The following is a 21,504-nucleotide window of genomic DNA, read 5'->3' on the forward strand; positions in this document are numbered from 1 at the left end:
CCGGGCCTAGCGCGAGCCGTGCTATGGCGTGGGGGCTAACGTGACCACTCGTTCTTACCCGCGCCGCGTCACGGGCCCTCAACCCCTTCCCCTCCTCCCCCGGCGTCGCGGGCGCTCTCAGGCGCTCCTGCCTCTCCAGCTCTCCTGAGCCCGGGGCGAGCAGGCTGCCTCCCGTGGGGCAGGCCACGGCGTGGGGACAGGTGGGGGGCGTCCTGCGTGACCGCCGCGCTGCCCCTCCTCTTTGGGGGAGGCCGACAGGGCGATGGAGCTGAGCCCACCACCGGCCTCGGGAGGGCGAGGCTACGAGCCGACGGTGTGTTAGTTGGGGGAGCAGCTGCTCCCACAGGTCTCATGTCAGGGACAAATGGCCGTGGTCACCTCTCCCGAGCTGACTCCGGAGGGGGCCTGGAGCTCCTGGATGGATGTCCGCGGCCGAGATTTGCGGGGTACAGCCTCTCCCCCTCACCCCACCGGAGCGTCTCTCCCCCCGAGGTCCGAGAGGACGTTGGGCACCGAGGGGGACGGCCCTGCGGCCCCGGGGGGCTCTTGAAAGGGACCCGGGAGGAGCAGAAGCCCTCGGCAGCGGCTCCCGCCCGCAGGTGCCCCCACGGCCGCCTCAGCCCCCACCCGCCGTCCCTGGCGAGAAGGAGCTGCTTGAAAGCGAGACTCGGCTTCGCAGCGCAGGAGGCCGCACGGCGCGCCCGGAACCGCGGCCTCCGTGCCCCGTACCTGAAGGGAGGCGGCCGGCGCGGCCTTCTGGTTTACTCTGCCCTCGCTCCCGCTCTCCAGCAGCTCCCAGGAGAGGCTGCGGGGCTCCTGGCTGCCGGGGGAGGCGGCCGCTCCTGCCTGTCGGGGGCGCCCGGGCACGGCGGGGTGGCGGCGGCCTCCTGGGGCCCGCGCCGCCTGCTGCCCCCGAGGTGGTGCTGGTGGGCGGGCGGGAGGCTCGCGGCCCACGACGCCGGCCTCCTGAGGAGCCAGGCCTGTCCCTGCGGGCGAGGGACCCCGCAAGCCCACCGCCCCACGCGGCGCCCGGGATGGGGGCTGCGTCCTGTCCTGGCTCTGCTGAGTCGCAGTGTCCTGAGCGGCTGGGGCCCTGAGGGGGCAAGTCTTAGGGGACGCACCGGCCGACGAGCCCCCTCCCCACGCTGCCCTCCCTGGGCTGGGTGCTGAGCACCCAGGGGCGCCCCGGGTGGAGGCAGAAAGGGGGCCGAGGTGAAGAGGCGCTTGTGGGCCTCCCCCAGGGCCGGGGGCCCCAGCCCTGGTCCTCACGCATCGCAGCCAGGGCCCGGCTGGGGCCAGCTAGGCAGAGGCCCCGTCCCTCCACCGCCTCCGCCCGGGCCTGCGCCCCCTGACTCCACCACGTGCCTTACACGCGGCTTGGGGAAGGTACAGCACCAGGGCAGCACGTGCGTTTTTAATAAATAGTTTATTTATCCAGCGCGCGGCCCGATGCTGAGGCCTGCTGGCCGCCTCTGGCTGGAGCCGCCCCTGGCGCCAGGGCAACGGGAGTGCTGCTCAAACGCAGGGGCTGCGGCGAGCCCCGAGGGGTGGCTCATGCCCCTGGAGGCGGCTGCGCGGCCCTGCTCGCTGCCCCCCTCCTGCCGCGGGTGACAACTTGGGGGGGCTGATAGGCTGGACGAGCCCGAAGCGAGGGCCTGCGGCGAGGCGGGCACTGCTCTCGCGAGGCCAGCGGGGGCAGCAGGAGGCAGGGCCCAGCGCAGGAGGGTCCCCTTGGAGGGCCGAGGCCGGAGGTGGCTGTCAAACACGGCGACCTTCGCACCCAGGAGCGCGGGGTCCTCAGCTGGCAGGAGGCCCGAGGGCCTGGGCCCTGGCGCTCTCGGCTGGTCGGCCCGAAGCCGCCACGTCTGCGGAAGCACCAGCAGGCGCCCCCCCGGGGGCTGCCAGCCCCCTCCTCTCCCCTCGGTGGACCCTACTCCAGGCTCGTCCCTGGCGGCCACGCTGGCAGCGCAGTTCTGACCTCGGGGCCCCGCAGGTCGGGAGCCCTGCGTTTCTAGATGGTTCTCCCAGAACCCTTTTTCCTACCTCGGCACCTTGCCCCTTCCGGTTAAGGCAAGTGCAATCCGCCCCAGGACAGGCTTTCTCCCCTCCCCCTAGAGCTCCCGGCCAGAACCCCTGAAGGCACATAAAGCACGCTGCCCCAGCCCCTACTCCCCAACCGACCCGCCACCCCACCACCCACCTCCCAAGCTGAGCGGAGGGGCTGGGTGCCGCCAGCACCAGCTCGCCCGCCTGACCTGCGTGGCAGGGATTTACAGCGGCTGCTGGTTCATCTTTCCTATTTGTGAAAAACAAAGCACTCTCCCCCTCTGTCAGCGAAACAGGGCAGAGAGGATTGGCCAAAGTGGGGTAAGCTCCCCGCCAGGCCTCTGGCTGCCTCTCTCGGCCCGTAAAGGAAGCCCACGTTTTCCTAAGCGCATCTCCTCTGAAAAGAAGTCTTACAACGGAGAGAGACCTTTGGGATCGCTGTCTCCAGGAGGGGGAAGTCAAGGCAAGTGTGAATTGAGCACCGGCAGGGCTGGCGACCCCTGCAGTGGGCCGTCCTGGGCCAGGCTGCCCGGGAGCGGGAGCCCGCCCAGGGCTTATCGCTCAGAGTCGGAGAAGGAAGAGGGCTTAGTCCACCTCCACACCAGCATGTCTTCTCCAGCCACGCGGTGGGACTCCGTCTGGATCCGGGATTCGCTGGAGGCCAGGAACTCCACGGCTCGGTCCCAGACCCGCTTCATGCGTCTCCTGCGAGCAGAGGGGCCGGGCTCAGCGGGGGCCGCCGCGCACGGCAGGGGGCAGGCCGGCCTGGGGAGGCCCTGCTCGCCATGGGGAGCGGGGCCCCACGTCCAGAAGGAATTCACCCGGGGGACCAGAGGCTCTCAGGTGCCGACTCGGGCTCCACAGGAGCCAGGAATTCCTGGAGTCTGGGAGAAATGGCTCCTCGACCTTCCCTGTTCCAAAGCTTCCAGTGAAAGGGGAGGTGTGTGGAGCCCCACTGGGGTGTGCGTGCAGCGGCCCGAGCTGGGACGGCCACGCCGCCGTGCTGGCTGCATTTTAAGGCCTCATGTGGGCTAAGTAAGGAGTGGCCACTGGGCTGGGAAGTCCAAACTCCTCAGCCCTCCAGGCTGGGGCGAGCTGACCAACCGGCCAGCGCAGCCAAGCAGGGGCCCCTCTGGCACCAGACCCCTCCCTACCAGCTGCCCTGGGTTCAGGCTGGCGGCCAGAGCCCCTCTTCTGCTGGGTCCCCATGGCCTGGCATTCCCTGAGGCAGCCCCCCGCCTCCTCCCCCCTCAGACTAGCCTGGAAGATTCCAGACAGCTGGGGAGGGTGGTCTGACGTCCTCCTCGGACGAGCCCGTGTCACGTACGTGCAGTCTTCCCTCAGCACACAGCCCACGTCCCCGTGGCCCCGTGGTGGGGGGCGAGCGAATGGGCGGGAGCAGGCAGGCTCACCCCAGGAAGGGACACAGGGAGGTGACGCGCCGGAGGGGCCAGTGCGTCGGGGTGGGCAGAATGGGGGGTAGGGCTTTCCTCCCCCGAGCCAGGCCCTGCCGCCACCACACCCCGCAGCCTGGCTCGCAGCCCCGGGCGGCAGGTGTGGCCACAGCGACCAGCCCCTCCCCGAGGCCGAGGCGGCGGAGCCAGCACTGCGTGGGGCCGGCTCGCCCGACCCCTCCTTCCTGGCTGCCCATTAGCAGGCGATGAAGGCTCCTGCAGCCAGCGGCTCTACCCAGCCCCCTGCTTCTCACTCAACGCGCTCTCAAAGCTCTCTCCGTCTCTCCTGCGCAAGGCAGGTCTGGGTGACGCAGAGCCGACTGCGTAGCTGGCGTACCCCCGTGCCACGGCCCTGGGCTGGCTGATGAGCTGGAACGAGTCAAGAGGCTGAAGGCCCGAAACCCAGCGGCCAGCGGGCTGCCAGCCTCGGGGAGTCGCCGCCAGGGCGCGGCCCCTCTGGAAGCTGCCCCCACCCTGGGAGAGCCGTGCCGGCTGGAGCGCAGCAGCAGGGGGTGGGTTCTGGCCTGCAGAGCACGTTCTCACGCGAGCAGGGTGGGCGTCAGGGGCAGCCCAGCACAGACGCCGACGGCCGCCCTTCGGCGCGCAGAGTGGCAGGGACGGCCGGGCGCCGTGCGGTGCCCGCTGGTGCTCCTTAGGCAGGCGTCCTCCTGAGGCACCTTGCTGCGGGCTCTCCCTGGAGCACGTGCTCCTGGAGGGCAGGCGCTTTTGCCTGTCCCACTCCCTGCCGTCTCACTGTGGCCCGGCACGGGGCCTGGCACGTAGGAGGGGCTCAGGACACGTGTTCAGTGAGTGAGTGAAAGGACGGATGGACGGATGGATGGATGGATGGATGAGGGTAGCCTCTCTTCACCTCAGCCCTGCGTGAAGTGGAGGTATGATCTCCATTTTGCAGATGGAAACAGGCTCAGAGAGGTTGAGTGGGTTACCCATGGTCACACAGCGAGAGGCAGGGCAGGAGTAGAGGGGCACCTCTGTACACCAGGCGGCCTTCCCCAGGAAGCTGCAGGGCTGTGACCACCTGGGGCTGGGGCCAGCCTGGCTCTCTGTAAGCTTCCTGCTCGCCACCTATGCAGGGCTGGACACGGCCCGAAAGGGCTTCAAACCCGCACATCTAAAGTGGGCCTTTCAATGTCCTCCTTCCAGGCAGCCCAGGAAGGAGGGAGGTGGATGGGAGAGTCGGGGTGGGGGGCACTGAAATGCCCTGGCCGCGGGCTGGGCGAGTCCTCGCTGCCCCAGCCCGTTTCCTCACCTGCAGGAGGGGGCTGCTCACGGCGCCTGCCTCACAGGGCCAGGGGCAGCATCAGGCGAGTGAGTGAGCACCGGGACAGCTCAGAGCCTGCCTGGCGGCCAGGGAGCGCCCAGCAGGGGCGTCGGCGCCGCCCGCAGCCAGCAGCTGGCCAGGGCCAGGGCAGGACCCCGGGGGAAGCCCCGCCCGAGCCGCCCTGCGGGGGCTGCTGGCTGCTGCCGGGGCGGGCTTCGCCTCCCGCTTCCTGCCTGGGGTCCCCCTGTGGAAGGGGCCCTGCAGCTGGGCCAAGCAGTGCCCGCCCACACGGAGCACATGCCAGGGAGCCGGCCCACACCCGGTGAGCCTTCGCTAGCCTGTCCTTCAGTTCCGTGTGTGCGGGAGCGGCGCCGTGATACCTCATTGCTGGCTCTGGGTCACGGATAAAAAGGTTTGAAACAATCCCGTTCTCTTGCCAGTGACTGAGTCGCAAATAGACCAGTCTCTGGTTCTGGCCAAAAGAACCTTCGGGTGTGTCACTGGAGGCTTCCGGGAACGTTTCCTCGCTTATACGAGAGCAACAGGGAGCCCGTTTCTCCCTTGCTGGTGTGACAAGCAGCTGCTCCTGCTCCACCAGCTGTGACCACCAGGGACTGAGCTGCCAGCGGCACCCATGGGAGAGCAGGATCTCGAGACAGAAATGGAGCCGAGGCCTGACAGTTTCCGGCCCAGAGCCCAGACGATTCTGGACTTCCACTCTGTGAAGCCCTGAGACCCTTGACTGCATGAACTGGAGTGTACGTGTGTGTACACGGTGTGTGCACCTGTTACTAGAGTCCCGTGGGATGTACATGTGCGTGTACACTGTGTGCACCTGTTACTAGAGTCCTGTGGGATGTACGTGTGCGTGTACACTGTGTGCACCTGTTACTTGCACCCCCATGGGGTGTACGTGTGTACACTGTGTGTACCTGAGACGTGAGCCCCATGAGGTGTACATGTGCGTGTACACTGTGTGCCTGTGACTTGAGCCCCGTGGGGTGTACGTGTGCGTGTACACCGTGTGCGCCTGTGCCTTGAGCCCCGTGGGGTGTACGTGTGCGTGTACACCGTGTGCACCTGTGACTTGAGCCCCGTGGGGTGTACGTGTGCGTGTACAACGTGTGCGCCTGTGCCTTGAGCCCCGTGGGGTGTACGTGTGCGTGTACACCGTGTGCGCCTGTGCCTTGAGCCCCGTGGGGTGTACGTGTGCGTGTACACCGTGTGCGCCTGTGCCTTGAGCCCCGTGGGGTGTACGTGTGCGTGTACACAGTGTGCCTGTGACTTGAGCCCCGTGGGGTGTACGTGTGCATGTACACCGTGTGCGCCTGTGCCTTGAGCCCCGTGGGGTGTACGTGTGCGTGTACACTGTGCGCCTGTGCCTTGAGCCCCGTGGGGTGTACGTGTGCGTGTACACCGTGTGCGCCTGTGCCTTGAGCCCCGTGGGGTGTACGTGTGCGTGTACACCGTGTGCGCCTGTGCCTTGAGCCCCGTGGGGTGTACGTGTGCGCGTACACTGTGTGCCTGTGACGTGAGCCCCGTGGGGTATACGTGTGCGTGTACACCGTGTGCGCCTGTGCCTTGAGCCCCGTGGGGTGTACGTGTGCGCGTACACTGTGTGCCTGTGACGTGAGCCCCGTGGGGTATACATGTGCGTGTACACCGTGTGCGCCTGTGATGTGAGCCCCGTGGGGTGTACGTGTGCGTGTACACCGTGTGCGCCTGTGATGTGAGCCCCGTGGGGTGTACGTGTGCGTGTACACCGTGTGCGCCTGTGACGTGAGCCCCGTGGGGTGTACGTGTGCGTGTACACCGTGTGCGCCTGTGACGTGAGCCCCGTGGGGTGTACGTGTGCGTGTACACCGTGTGCGCCTGTGACGTGAGCCCCGTGGGGTGTACGTGTGCGTGTACACCGTGTGCGCCTGTGACGTGAGCCCCGTGGGGTGTACGTGTGCGTGTACACCGTGTGCGCCTGTGACGTGAGCCCCGTGGGGTGTACGTGTGCGTGTACACCGTGTGCGCCTGTGACGTGAGCCCCGTGGGGTGTACGTGTGCGTGTACACCGTGTGCGCCTGTGACGTGAGCCCCGTGGGGTGTACGTGTGCGTGTACACCGTGTGCGCCTGTGACGTGAGCCCCGTGGGGTGTACGTGTGCGTGTACACCGTGTGCGCCTGTGACGTGAGCCCCGTGGGGTGTACGTGTGCGTGTACACCGTGTGCGCCTGTGACGTGAGCCCCGTGGGGTGTACGTGTGCGTGTACACCGTGTGCGCCTGTGACGTGAGCCCCGTGGGGTGTACGTGTGCGTGTACACCGTGTGCGCCTGTGACGTGAGCCCCGTGGGGTGTACGTGTGCGTGTACACCGTGTGCGCCTGTGACGTGAGCCCCGTGGGGTGTACGTGTGCGTGTACACCGTGTGCGCCTGTGACGTGAGCCCCAGAGCACCGCAGCCAGCGTGGGCACTAACGGAGCTCTGCCTGAGCCCTGGATGTGCTTTTGTCCGTCTTGTCGCCCTCACCCTGCCATGGACAGCAGGCCTTCTCTGGAGCAGCAGCTGCAAGACTGGGCAACACCCTGGCCCGGGAGCCTGGGAGCTGAGCTGTCCCCGGCAGGTGACGGCCGCGAGCTCTGGGGGGCCTCCCGGGGGGCTCGCGCTTTGCGCAGCGACGGGCGGACTCACCGGCTCTGCGGCGGGATCAGGGTGTCGCGCACGTGCAGGATGCCCACGTAGGGGTAGCGCTCCATGTCCTGCTCCCAGTCCACGTAGTGATCCTGGACCACGTCTGCGGGAGGGAGATACGGCTTAGGGCGGGGGTCTGCGCAGCCGCGGAGCCCTCCCCCAGGGGCCACGCACCTATGATCTTCTTCACCATCTCATACATAGCCTGCTCCTCCTCTTCCAACTTCCGCCAGCGGTATTTCAGGAGAATCAGCAGGCCCCACAGAAAGGCCAGGCCTGCGAGGACAAGACACCCCGATCATCACGCCCTCCGGCCCTTTGGACACTGGGGGCCATGCCCGGGGGGCTGGGAGCACCTGCTGCGTGCTAGGCCCAGGGCCGGCCGGCAGGTGCAGAAATGCCAGAGGGACAGCCAGCCTCCGCCCCCCACCCCGGGACTCGCACCGCCCCCCCGCGGTCACACCCGTGTATGCGCAGGCCTTCTGTGCTTGGAGAGGCCGCAGGGCCGTTAGGCTTGTAAGCCTGCCCGCGGGGGCCCAGGCTGCGGCTCCAGGCATCTCGGAGAGGCCGGGTGTCTGTGCCTTGGCCTCTGGGCCTTGAGACAGCCCGGGGTCTCTGCTCAAAGGCGGCCCCTGACGCCCACAGACAAGAGCTGCGCCCTCGCTTGCAGCTCAGGCCCCGGGCACTCCCCTGCTTTCATCAGGATATCTGCAGCTCCCCAGGAGACGCTGGCGTTTTTTTCTCGGGGAGTAAAATTAGGTCGCACCCCCCTCGCTGGGCCTCCCTGCAGAGCCCCCTGCACACTGGCATCCTGCAGAGCCAGCCGTGGAGGGGCGACGCTGCCCCTCAGGGAAGCTGAAGGCACCGCCCTGAACCAAGGACGTTTTCTAGTGATCCTCACGCTCCTGCCCCCAGTCTCCAAAGGTGAAGACAGGCCAGGCAGAGGCTGCCCGTTCACCTCCTGAGTTATGAGGCAGACCTCGGGTTCACGAGGCAGAGGCGGACTCCCCGGGCCTGGAATTTCTCTTCGCTGGCTGCCAGGGCCCAGGAGACGCGCGGCGAGGGGAGGGGAGAGGGGGCCGAGAACTCACACCAGAAGAAGATGAGCACGTGGGTGACGGCCGTGAGCAGGGCGCGGCTCAGCCGGCAGCCCACGCCCATGCGCGGGCGCGCCGACTCCAGGCAGGCCACTTTGTCCGCCGACGTCACCGCTTCAGAAGGGTCTTCCCCTTTCAACCTGAAACGGGACACGGGGTTCTAGGCACGTCCCAGCGCCCGGGGAGCTGCCGAGGAGGCCCACTGTAAGCAGGAGGCACGGGAAGGTGGGGTCTCCGGGCCTCCGTTTGCTTAGGAAACAGGCTCAGTAGCTGCTTGTACTCTTTCCAGAAATTTCCCACCTCGGCTACTCAGACAGAACAAAGCTTTAAAGGCGGCGGCGGGCTCGAACCCCTGCCGCTGCAGCGCCAGCCCCCTCCATCGGGCCTTCTGACAGCCCCTCTCAGCGTGCAGAAGATTAAACTGTAAATTGGATTCCCACCTCCCAGCATAGAGAAATGGAAATGTTTACTGAATCACTGACTTTGCAATTGCACGGCGAGAACTGAAGGACAGAATCCGGGAGGCTGCGCTGCCTCCGTGACGAGGAGGCACAAAAGCTGTTTAAGCGTGAAGCTCGTGGGGCGCCTGCAAGGGTCGCGGGGAACGAAAACCGCCCGGCTCTCGAGCCGGACCTTGCCGGGGCCTGTGGCTGCGCGGGGCCAGCGAGGTGACCGGGGCGACGGTCACCGTCGCCTGGAGGCTGCGCCCTGGCACGGCTGGCACCCGAGTGTCCCGATTCCTCACGGCCCACTTCAACACGCGCACTCAGCCGCCACCCAGGCATCCTCCTCGGTTATGAAAAGGCACCTGTCGTCGCTCTTCTATCTGTGTTAGCAGCTTCAGCGCGCACCGGCGAGGCTGAAATCCATATTCTCCTCTGCCTTTTCCAACGCACAGGAAAATCGCTCAGCCACTCAGGGCGGCTTTATTATTTTTTAAGCCGCCGTGTTTTAATCGTGCTGCGCATCCAGTTATCGAGCTTTGGGCTGAGCCACCCGAGGGGCTCCTGCTGGATGCGCTGCTGATGGAATTAGTAACTTGGGTGGATTACAGGGGAAGAGAACAAAACCCTGGAGTGTGTTTTAATATCGGAAGCTGTAACCCGACAAACACTGAGAAATGGGCAGGATGACGTGGTGACCGCTTTCCCGACAGACGCACCTCTAGGGGCTCTGGCCGCCCGACCCGGCCTGGTCCCGGCCTCCTGGGGAGGGCGAGAAGGCTCGCTCTGCTAACAAAGCGCTCACCAGTGATGAAAACAAGGGGGAGCTGCCTGGCCAGAAGAAAACCCAGCACTGCCTTCTGCAGTTTTCCAACTGAGAAAAACCAACATATGGAATCATTTCATCTCCAAATGAAAACTAGCACCCAAAGAAGGACGTGCAGAGAATGCCTTCTCCAGCAAGCCGCGGGGAGCTGGCGGGCGAGAAGGGCGCAGGCCGGGTCACGAAACGGGCCTGCACTCGCACGCCAGGCTAACGTCCGAGCTCCGGGCTTTTGGGCCTCACGTGGGCTTGCTACTTTAACAACAGCCCTCGTGCTTCAGCCTTCCGTCGCCAGGCTCCGAGCCCAGGTCATGGCGATGCCGCGGGAGGCCCGCCCTCCAGCTTCTGACCCGTGTGGGAAGGCGAAGCCGGCTGCCGGCCGGGCGCAGCGGCCGCACACGCCCACGGCTGTCCTGCCACCGTGCGACGCGCCACCCGCACTCACCAGATGCCCACGTCCTTGTTACTGCTCAGTATCCAGGTCAGTGCAGTTTCAAACTTGGCCGAGGAGCTGCCAGTCGCGTTCTGTGGGGCGGGGGGATGGGAGCTTAGCTCTGCGCCCGGGTGGGGGGCTGGACTAAGGAAGCCCCCTTCCGTGTCCCCTGCAGGTCCCGCAGCTGCGCTCTGCTGAGTGCACGGTAAGTGGAAGGAAAGAACGCGGGCTGATGAAAGCCCGGGCAAAGGCTATCCCGGAGGACGCGGAAGCACAGAGGAAAACAGGGCAGGTCTGTGGAGGGTGAAAGAATATCGTATTCCCAGGGGCTGGAGCATTAGGCCAGAGGGCTGGCAGCTCACTTCGGGGGGGAGTGAGAAGGAGAGCTGGGGCAGGGCCAGGCCTGGCTGCCAGTCCCAGCTCCATGGCCTTGGGCAAGTCCCTTCCCCTGTCGCCTCAGTTTCCTCATCTGTGAAATGGGAATTGAACTAGATGATCCCTAAGATCCCTGGCAGCTCCAGAGTTGCAGAATTCTACCATCCAGAGGCCAGGAGGAAAGGTGGAAAAGCAGCTGGACCCTGAGCGGCCCCCGGAGCGCTCCCCAGGGAAGGGAGTGGCCTGGGTTACCGTGCTCTCTCAGAGCTGCTGAGGACGTGAGGAAAACGAGCCAGAGGAGGAGCGAGGAAGGGGCTGCTGCGGGCCGCGCCAGCTGGGGAGGGAGTGGCAGGTGGTGGTGCACATGGCCGGCCCACCCCTGGTCCCCGCCACCCCTGGGGCCGCCTTAACTTAAGGGAGCCTAATGCTTGACCAAGTTAAAAAAAACCCAACCCAGAAAGCAACACGAAATGAAGAGGGGGAAAAAGCCAACACGGCAGGGCTTGACGGATCAATACGCGCGCCGGGGCCCCCTGGGACTGGCTCGGCAGCCTACTTACTGCTATGTATTCCTGAGCTTCCGTAACGGGAATGCATTTGCTTTTTAGCTTCTCTGGATTTCCACACTCGAAATTACCTAGAAGAAAACACACATGCACACATTCAAATACAAAGAAGGGGTGGAAAAAAATCATTCTGAAAACAGACTAAAAAATGCAGCGAGGATCAAGCCATCAGCTCTATGAGGAGCGTGAGGACCGGCGGCTCCCCGCGTCCGTGGGGCAGCCTCACTCTGCAGCGAGATCAAAAGCCACTTAGCCTGGATCGATTCCAGATCATTAAAACCTGACCTGCAAAGCAGTGCGGCTATTTGCATGAAATGACTAAAAAGCTACCCAATACCCAGGTCTGTTTGCAATTGATCCCTGAAAGGATCAGACAGACAGCGTCGGAAGGTACTGGAATGGCACTATAAATAAACACCGCCCGGGGGGGAAAAAACAAAGGCAGGGAGGCCGGCCCCACGGGACACGGGGACTCTGACTCACGCCGGGCAGGGCCCCCGCGCGCCAGGCCCGGGGTTTGGAGGGGACCTTGGGAGGCAGGGAGAGCCTGCGTGCTGGGCCGGGGCCGTGGTGTGGTGTTCCAGAGGCTTCTCTGGGTCTTCTGCGCACCCTGGGCAGCTGGTCCCACCTGGGGTGGAGCTGGAGCCGCCGCCTCAGTCCTGAGCAGCCTGCCAGACCCAGCCCACCTCCCCCGAGAAGCCCCCAGCCCAGGGGGCCCTCTCCTTTGGCCAAGTCGTTTCGGACTCGGGCCTGCGCAGCGGTTCTGTCGTGGGCAGCTTCCCGTGGGCCAGCCTGAGAGCAGGGTCGGCTGCCAGGGCACACTCGCCACCGGCAGCCCCTACCCGAGGCCTGACTGGTCTCGACCTGCGTGGCCTGGGGGGCCTCGGATGGCCAATCTGTGTGTGTGCTGGGGTGGGGGCCAGGGGAGTAGACGAAGGTAATATTAAGAAACCTTGAGAATGAACTGAAGCTCCCGCAAGCCAAGTCCCCCCACTCTTAAGTGGGAGCCCAAGATGCTGCCCCTGCCCCTGCTCCCAGCCAGACCACCCCTGCTCCAGGCAGCCCGCAGGGACCACTGCAACAGCCTGCTGCTCGGGTTCCTCCTCTCCCGCTCCCAATTCACAGGTTTTGTCATGGAGCTTTAGAACTATACTCTGCTTCAAGAACACTGTACCCTCGAGCGCTGGCCACCCTCGCTGTCTGCCGCGTGGGGCTCAGCACGTCACTCCCTGCGTGGAAGCCTGCTGGTCCTCACTGCCTCCCCGATCACGCCCCGCTGGCCTGACGCCCATGGCCTCCACTGTGCAGCCCAATCGCTCCTTCTACACGGCCTCCTCTCCGGCCCCATGAGGCCAGCGGCCTCAGTCCCTGGCCCGCGCCTGCCCTGCTTTGCCTCCCCACAACCACTCCTACTTGGGCGGCAGGGACTGGCTTGTGCGCCACCGCCCCAGACGCTCTCCTGCCTCTGCAGCTAAAGGCTTCGTGGCTCCCTGACCATGCTGGGAACTTCTGGCTTCCTGGCTCTCTTCCAGCTGCACCTTGTATGACCCACCAGGGCGCAGGGAGCATAGGGGCCCGTTCTACTGGGCTCCACGCAGCCTGTTATCTCGGATCCTCCACGGGCCAGCACGGGGCCCTGCTCACGGCAGATACCCTGTGGCGGGGGCAGGGAATACAGCCTAGCAGGAGCCCACATCTCCCCGCCCCGCCTGTCTCGGGAGGCCCAGCCCTCGGGGTGGCCCCCGCCAGGCCCGTCACGAGGGCAGCGGGCCAGGCCACACGTGGAGAAATGCCAACGTGGACCCACGGTTTCGAGCAGAGCTTCTCAAACTTGAGGGAGTGCGAGAGTCTCCAGGAATCTTGTTAAAATGCGGATCCTGATTCCTGGGTTTGGAACGGGACTCGAGAGTCTGCATTTCCAGTAAGGCGAGGCGGGTGCTGCTGGTCCCTCGGGCCACGCTTTGAGTAGCGAAGGTCTGCAAGACGCTTTTAGGCTGGAAAGCCAGTCCCACGCTCCCAGGCCGTGGGGAGAAACATCCACGATGACCCCAACTGCGCCCTCTCCAAGGCGCTCCGAGGCCGCGCTGTCCCGCGTCTCCTGGCACTGAGGAGGAGCTGCAGAGATGGTGCCAGCCACACGCGCCCTGAGCGCTGAGGCCACCTGCCTTGTCTTCCCAGTGACGCCTTCAACAAGGGGTGCTGGCCCCACAAGCCCAGAGCCGGCCTGCAGCCCACCTAAGAGGCCTCTTCAACACCCGGCAAGACTCGACAGCTCCCCCCGGTGCCTGGGCAGGTACTCTGCGCCGAGGCACAAGCCCTGGGCACCCTCCTCGTAGCCAGCAGGTGTGAGGGGCTCCAAAGGTCAGGCACGTAGATGGGACAGCAACACAGGTGACCTCTCTGGCCTCAGAGAACAAGTTCATCCCCCAAACAGGAGGGGACCCTACTGGATGAATGGGTTTTAGGGCGCACTTTGTGGCAGTGCTTGTGAGTGCCCTTCTCTAGAGTGTCATACTCGACTTCGTTTCGTACAGACAGATCCAAGGGTTCTGATTCCACCCACCGGGTACTGTGGCAGCTCGAGAGTATTTATGAATTCCAAAAGAAGATACAGGTTATGTTCGTAAATTGCTGTGCTCCTCTGGGTGTAACGCCCTTTGATTGTATTAGATTCACTGACATACCTGATTAAATCATGTTAAGATTAGGGCTTTGATTCATTAGTGTTACTCAGCATTGAGTCCCAGGCCCCTTACTGGGCTGATAAAAGAGACTCTCACAGGGAAGGAGAGACACAGAGAAGCACACAGAGGAAGAGAGATGAGCCTGATGGTCTATAGCTGACCCTGTGACGAGACGAGAGCAGCTGAGCCCGGAAAGAAACGAGCCCTGGGGAGAGAGACCAGCCTTACACCAGCCCACAGCTGAGAGGGAAAGAGCTGGGGCCACGGAGCCTTGAGAGGAAGAGGGAGGCTGAGCCCTCGCAGACACGCCACCATCCTGCATCAGCACGTGGCAACAGACTTTGGGGGAGAAAGTCCCTCTTACGATACCTTGAGTTGGGCTCTTTAGGGCCTTGTGACTGTAAGCTTCTACCCCAAATAAACACCCTTTATGAAAGCCAGCAGGGTTCTGTACTTCGCATCAGCGCCCTTGGCTGACTTACACAGACGGGAGACTGAGGCCCTGGACGGGTAAGAGCCTCGTCCTGCAGCCGGGGGGGGGGGGATGAGGATGGGAAGCTGGGGAGCCCAGGACTGGGCCAGTGCAGGCTGCAGGCTCCCAGCCCTCCCCCTGGGCACTGTCCTGGGCAGCACTGCCTTGGCCCTGCACCCATGTCAAGGACCCTGTCCCTCCGCTACTCTAGGGCTCTGGCGGGCTGGCGGGGCCTGGGTGTGCTCGGCCCACTACACTGACCACTTGCTACCCGCGCACAGGCCTGTCCACTGGTGCTGCCGTCTGGTCCAGGCCGGCACGCCAGGCCACAGGCCAGACTGAGGAGGCCTCAGGGCTCGGCCCCTTCTAACGCCAAGACGGGGCTCCCCAAGCCAAAGGGGACGGCACCCCAGAGAGGGAGGACATCTGCCAGAAGGCCTCTGCACGTGCCTGTCCCTCCCAGGGATCTTAGAAGGGGACGACGAGCATCGACTGTTTTGCCCAAGCGCACGGCTTAAAAAAAGCTGCGCTGAGCGGGAAAGCAGGGCCGGCGAGACCCGCTTTCTGAGCGTGTCTTCAGGGACACAAGCACAGAGCGTTTCGGCCGACTGCCAGCCAGCCGCAGCCGGGGGCCCCGGGGGGCAGCAGCCCACGGCCCGTGGCGAGGATCCTCAGGCCTTCGGGGATGTACTTACCGGCTTGGATGGCCAGGAAGTTGTAGAGTTCGTGCAGCAGCTCCAGCAGGGCTGCCTTCTGCTTGGCCTGACAGAACTGAAAAGGACAACTGGTCAGCAGGGACGGGCGCGGCGCTGGGGCCTGGTACATTTCACACGCACGCTGCTGGGTACTGAGCAGCGAGGGACACACCACGCTCCCAAGGGCTGGGCTCCGGAAGAGGGCCGGTAGCCGCGGGGTTAACTGGCTGAAGAGGGACACCGGGAGGTGGAGGAGGGAGGGGGGGCGGTCACAGGCTGCATCCTGGAGGGGAGGTGGAGGAGGGAGGGGGGGCGGTCACTGGCCGCATCCTGGAGGGGAGGTGGAGGAGGGAGGCGGGGCGGTCACAGGCTGCATCCTGGAGGGGAGGTGGAGGAGGGAGGGGGGGCGGTCACTGGCCGCATCCTGGACGCGCCTGCCTCGGCCCCACAGTTGGCTGGGATAAAGGCTGCGGAGCAGGTGCGATGAGCTGGGGCTGAGAGCTAAGTGCGGTACCCAGCTTCCTTGGAGGAAAGAGCGCCCGTGTGCCAGGGCCCGCCGAGCTTGGAGGGACGGGGCGGGATGCCAACGGCCCGTCCCCCCAGGCACTGCCATCCACAACCTGCCTGTGGACTAGCCACATCTTGGTCACCTGCTGCGAGGGTTTAATCTTATGCTGGATTCCCCTAGAGATGGATAATTTCTAGAAATCTGACACCATAGGAGGAAGAACTCATCTGGATGAGAAAACAGGAATAGACGTGTGCCTGGAACAGAACTGACACACGCTGCTGGATTTGGAACGTTAAGGGGAAAACCGGGGACCGCAGGCCACGGCAGACGAGGCGCCAGGCCTGAGCGCGGGGTAAACGCGCACCCTGACCCTGACTGGGCTCCCGGCTTCTCAGACGGGGCGCTGAGGCTTTAGAGACTTTAGGTACGTCACCCGAGATCCCACGGCCCCCGAGCGGCTCAGCTGGCTGTCCAGCCGTGACCCTGCGCCCAGAGAGGAGCCCGGGAGGAGCCGGCCGCGTCCCTCCTCGGGGCTCAGGTGTCGCCTCATCTGTCTCAGAGGCCAAGACTTGTCCCCTCGTGTTGCCAAAAACACGCAGGCCTTAAGAGGTACAATGCCATGTGACCAAGCCTTGCACCTGTGATTATGAACCGTCACACATAACTCACAGGCTAATAACTGGGTTACAAGCCCAAGCTGCTGTTCAAGAATGCTTGATGACATGGGAATTATCAATAATAAACATTAACTCGCTGCATTTACATCGAGATCCCAGTTCTATAAACAAACGTACTCAGAAAGACAAGATGGGAAGGAACTGCGTCCAAAACGTTAAGGGTGATTAGGTGGTTGACTCATGGGAGATTTTTCTTTTGTTTTTTTTTTAATTTTTCAAATTTTCTACAATTAACATCTATTACTGTTGCTGCCAGAAAAAAGAAGCAACAACGAACGCTGTCCCAAACTGACGGACACGCAGGCAAAGCGGGGTTGATCCCACCTAGAAGGAAACCGGGGACAGAAGGTTCCAGACCACCCCGCGGCCTAAGACCACACACCCCCTCGCAGCGTGTCTCTGCGTGCTCCGCACACAAAGGCAGGAACAAAGCACAGAAGGTCCTGGAGTCATCGCTGCCTGGCAAAGGGAACGGACTTGGGGACGCAAAGGCCCAGCTCAGCTCAGGGTGCGCCTGGGGCCAGGCTGCAGCGCCTCGCAGGGCGGGCCTGCGACGGCCAGGAGGCGCCCCTGACCCGTGTGCTCCCAGCACTCCCGGGGCCGAGCGGCTCCGCGAAGCCTGCGCGACCACGGCCCCCTCAGTTACCAGGGCCTGCAGCTCCGAGCAGCAGGGGCTCCGGCACCTGAGCGAGGCCTGGCCCGTGCCTGCTGGGCTCGCGCAGTGGGGCCATGGGCCTTGGGCTCCGGCTCAGAGGGCCAGGGCGCCCAGCTGTCATTTGGCGGTGGGGCTGACGTAGCAGGAGATGGGAAGGACCAGGAAATAAGAACCCGGGAACTCTTTTCTAATGAAAGACCAACACGACTAGCTCCACCAGGGAAGTCCTATGGCAGAACTACCTTCTCCTGTTTTTGTTTTCAGTCTTCAAATTTCTAGTCTCCTCTGGTCGCCTGTGTTCCTGGGTGACTGCTTCTAATCATCAACTGGGATTTGTATGAGCAAGGGAGCTGGAACTTATTATAGCGTTTTCACAGAGCAATTGGGAAACCAAGACATTTGGTGGATGAATGCAATAAATAAATGTAGTAAAACACACCAGAAGCCAACGAGAAATAACACTGGTTAGCTGCACCAGGATTCCCTCTTGTTAGCTTGGGTAACAGTGAGCGAGGGGGCGTCCAAGGTGGCCACGTGTTGCGCCTTTTCTAGTCTCCAGAGCTGTAAACTGAGGGCTCGGGGAGGCTGGCATCACACACTTAATAATTAGACTAAGTCATGCCCTCTGGCAGCACAAAACGCCTCCTGGTAGGATTTATGACTTGAAAATTTACTGCCTCGTATCTTCCCCAGACTATCACCAAGTAAAGTGCAGCCCATCTCGCCAGTGCTGCTCATGACGCATGAGTGAATGGGGCAGCTCGCCCTCCCCCAATATTATTTGTAGGGAACATTAGCGCTTCAAAGAACAAATCTAAACATAGACCGAGAGGGCTAATTTCCCTTAAGGTGTATTTAAACCCCTTCCCTTCTCCCGTGATGTTTCAAATCAGAACAGCATTTTCAGAGCCACAGATGCACTCCTGGGCTACAGAGAGGAGAATGTGGAATTAAAAATCGCCGGGCTTGCCTGCTGAAGCCGGGGAGTTTGAGGGGTCCTTCGACTACAACCTAGTGTCCTCCTGACTGACACAGGCAGAAGCTCCAAGTCCCGGTGCTACAGCTGATGGGAGAGCTTCTCTAACAAGCACAGGGTTGGATCTTGGGCGTTCAACTTTCTGTATTTCAAGTGCTCCTTCACTGCCACAATTGAGTCTGACACAAACATCATAGAACACGACGTGACTCTGGTACATTACAGAGAGTACTCCCTGAAAATATCCTATTATGATCTTTATCGGGGGAGGTTTACTTCCTGATGGAGGCTGACATCCTCAGGGGAAATAATAAAAACTGGAGAAACTCAAACTCACCTCATCTGCTTTTCTCTCACAGTCCACTGGCAATAATTTCACTGAGGCCAAGAAAAGAAAGAGAGATTAAAGTGGGGGGTGAGGAAAGGGGTAAAAGAGACCCCTCTTAAAATCCCAAGGAAGTAACACATTACCGACCCGAGGGTGGGGAATGAAAAGATGTCATCTAAATGAGGCACTTTATAGATGCAGGCGGAAAAACGTAAGGCTTCCCAATCCTGGGTTAAGAACAAGAGCATGTGGGTCCTAATCCCAGCTGAACAAACGATTAACTATGGGCTCTTGGACAACTCAGCCCTCTGAACCCCTATTTCCTCATCTGTAGAATGGGTTAGAGAAAGCCTTCCCTGCTTAACTCAAGGACGTTGTAGGCTCAAACAAGATAATATACAATTTACAGTTTGTAAATTGCAAACAATAGCATGTTAAGAGATTAATCTCCTTGTGGGAAGGGAACTCCAGATAAACTCTAGTATGTATCCAAGAGCTGTTGGCTTAAAGCATCTCAGCAGTGAGTACAGCTGTGATACTGTTTGATCTCACCAGTTAGTAGCAAAACTGGTTTGGTGCCACGACCCTTCCAAGTCTGCTTAATTTCTTCTAGCAGGATGATATACTATTCACCTGGTTAAACTGCTCGCAGTTGAGAAATTATTTGGGTATCTATACAAGTTTGTGATCCCTGTCTCCACAAACTTGTTCATACACCCAAACATCCATCTGCCTCCACAGCTACGGCCTCATTTAACCTTTTCCTGTTTTGGCTGTTCCTGTTAGGCGGGGAAAGATGTGGCCTTGGCTCGAGGCTGGGAACAGTCAGTATCAATCACACTGAATTGATCATCATGCTCTGCAAAGATGATTAAAGTTGGTGAACTGCAGTCTCTCTTTAGGCTTAAATTTAAAAGGACATGCTCTCTAAGTTGTTTTCTGTTAGACTAGAGCCTGGAACTAACCAGAGAGGCAAATCCCTTTCAGGAAACACACAAATCCTCAGCCATCCGGGAGACACACTGTATCCTGCAGATCTCTTATTAGCAGGTCTAATCGTGTCACTAGATGTGCACGGAAGCATGGCTGGGAATGTTCTTGAATCACACAGGACCCTCTCCTAACACACTCTGTGTGGGTGCTGCAAACAACAATGCCTCTCCTTTATACCTGTCTAAGCGCTTTGAAAGGTGATTCCACACCTGCCTCATAGGCAGGGCTAGTGAAATCTTTTGACAAATGAAACCCCTGTAGCCCAAAGAGTTGGAGCACATGGCCTCGTTGGTGCTGCAAAGCTGCGACCCCAAGCAGATTCCCTCTGTGGCTGGTGAAATCAAGGATGCCTTCACCAGCTACTGTGTGTATGAGCACTACTGTGTGTATGAGCACTACTGTGTGTATGAGCACTGCTGTGTGTATGAGCACTGCTGTGTGTATGAGCACTGCTGTGTGTATGAGCACTGCTGTGTGTATGAGCACTACTGTGTGTATGAGCACTGCTGTGTGTATGAGCACTACTGTGTGTATGAGCACTGCTGTGTGTATGAGCACTGCTGTGTGTATGAGCTGTGTGTATGAGCACTGCTGTGTGTATGAGCTGTGTGTATGAGCAGTGCTGTGTGTATGAGCACTACTGTGTGTATGCGCACTACTGTGTGTATGAGCACTGCTGTGTGTATGAGCTGTGTGTATGAGCACTGCTGTGTGTATGAGCACTACTGTGTGTATGAGCACTGCTGTGTGTATGAGCACTACTGTGTGTATGAGCACTACTGTGTGTATGAGCTGTGTGTATGAGCACTGCTGTGTGTATGAGCACTGCTGTGTGTATGAGCACTGCTGTGTGTATGAGCTGTGTGTATGAGCACTGCTGTGTGTATGAGCACTGCTGTGTGTATGAGCACTGCTGTGTGTATGAGCACTACTGTGTGTATGAGCACTACTGTGTGTATGAGCTGTGTGTATGAGCACTGCTGTGTGTATGAGCACTGCTGTGTGTATGAGCACTGCTGTGTGTATGAGCACTGCTGTGTGTATGAGCACTACTGTGTGTATGAGCACTGCTGTGTGTATGAGCACTACTGTGTGTATGAGCACTACTGTGTGTATGCGCTGAGAGCAAAAGTACAGACTAAAAAGGGATGCGGATGGACATGTCTGTTAAAAGGGGGTGTGGTTTTCTCTGAAAAGATGGGAAAACAAAAAGTTGGGGTAAATACACAGAAAGACTGCTCTCGGCACGTGGTTGAAAGGGAGCTGAGTAGAAGGGAGGCCCAGGCGGAAAGCGAGAACAAGGGCACGGAAGCCAGAGGTGACAGGTGCGGGAACCCGGCCCTCTCCCCCACAGCTGGCGGAAGTGGAGCAGGTCTGGAGGTGACACGGCCAGGGCCGCTGGCAGGGCCGGGGCGCTGCGGCCTGGCGCTGGGTGAGCGGGTGGCCGCCCCCGGGGCCCTCCCCTGCGCCGGCCCGGGACGTACTGTTGTCCTCCGCCTCCTGCGGCGCCGAGGGCTTGCCCATCTTCACCCAGAGGATGCCCAGGAAGGCGAGCAGCAGCCCCAGGCTGGCCCAGAGCAGGAGCCGGGACAGGCAGCGCTCCAGCCGCCGCCCCGCCTCGGGCCGGGCTCGCGCCGCCCCCGCGGAGCCCGCTCGCGCGGCGCGCAGGCCGGGACGCGGGTCGGGGCCCAGGAGCGCGGAGGGCGGCCGCGCCGGGGCCGGGGCCGGGGCGGCGGCCCACCAGCGGCGGCCCCCGAGGCCCGGCTGGGCCCTGTCGGGCGTCCGGAGGTCGTCGTCCTCCTCGGAGCTGGCCCGGGCTGAGGAGCGGCGCCTGAAAGGCGCGGGGCGGGCGGCGTAGGCGAGGCCGCGGCTCCCAGGCCAGGAGGCCGCGGAGGCCCCGAGGTCGCCGGAGGCCCCCGAGGTCGCGTAGGCCGAGCCCGGAGCTGGCGGGGAGAACCAGGGCTCCGCCCGCGGCGAGGCCACGGCGGGCCGGGCGCGCAGCGGCGCCTCCTCGCGCAGCCGGGCCTCCTCCCGCGGCCGCTCCTCGCCTCGAGACCGGGTCTCCTCCCGCAGCCGCTCCTCCCCGCGCAGCCGGGCCTCGCCCCGCAGGCGGCGCAGCTTGTTGCGGTACACGTCCCGGGTGGTGTCGGTGATGGGTCCTGGCTGGAAGCCCAGGGCCTGCAGCTCCCGCCGCAACTCCAGGTCCGACAGGCCGGCCATGGCCAGGACGCCGCCCCCAGCCCGCCCCCGGTGCTCCCCGTACCCGGAACTGCTCCCGCCGGCGGCCGCAACGGAGCGGGCGGGGCCCCGCGCC

General features: G+C 62.3%; 1 protein-coding gene across 1 annotated transcript; it reads right to left on the reverse strand.

Annotated features, from left to right (window-relative positions):
- Positions 1 to 1,420: 1,420 nt before the first annotated feature.
- On the reverse strand, positions 1,421 to 21,442 carry LEMD2 (LEM domain nuclear envelope protein 2). The gene is made up of 9 exons (XM_004479782.5): positions 20,675 to 21,442; positions 18,207 to 18,247; positions 15,051 to 15,126; positions 11,194 to 11,270; positions 10,271 to 10,350; positions 8,554 to 8,699; positions 7,637 to 7,738; positions 7,463 to 7,565; positions 1,421 to 2,751 (listed from the first exon to the last, which is right to left on the reverse strand). The coding sequence occupies exons 1-9, from the start codon at positions 21,408 to 21,410 to the stop codon at positions 2,601 to 2,603; spliced, it is 1,512 nt and encodes a 503-aa protein (XP_004479839.2). The 5' UTR covers positions 21,411 to 21,442; the 3' UTR covers positions 1,421 to 2,600.
- Positions 21,443 to 21,504: the final 62 nt, after the last annotated feature.

The sequence above is a fragment of the Dasypus novemcinctus genome, chromosome 11, assembly GCF_030445035.2.
Source record: "Dasypus novemcinctus isolate mDasNov1 chromosome 11, mDasNov1.1.hap2, whole genome shotgun sequence".
NCBI lineage: Eukaryota > Metazoa > Chordata > Mammalia > Cingulata > Dasypodidae > Dasypus > Dasypus novemcinctus.

Bases quoted from the DNA above. Each gene is read 5' to 3' on its own strand.
- LEMD2 (XM_004479782.5), bottom strand. From the start codon at position 21,410: ATGGCCGGCCTGTCGGACCTGGAGTTGCGGCGGGAGCTGCAGGCCCTG. The intron at 8,700-10,270 runs GTGAGTGCGGGT...GTCCCGTTTCAG, and splicing joins AACAAGGACGTGGGCATCTG to GTTGAAAGGGGAAGACCCTT. The intron at 2,752-7,462 runs GTGAGTCCGCCC...CTCTGCTCGCAG, and splicing joins CTGATCCCGCCGCAGAGCCG to GAGACGCATGAAGCGGGTCT.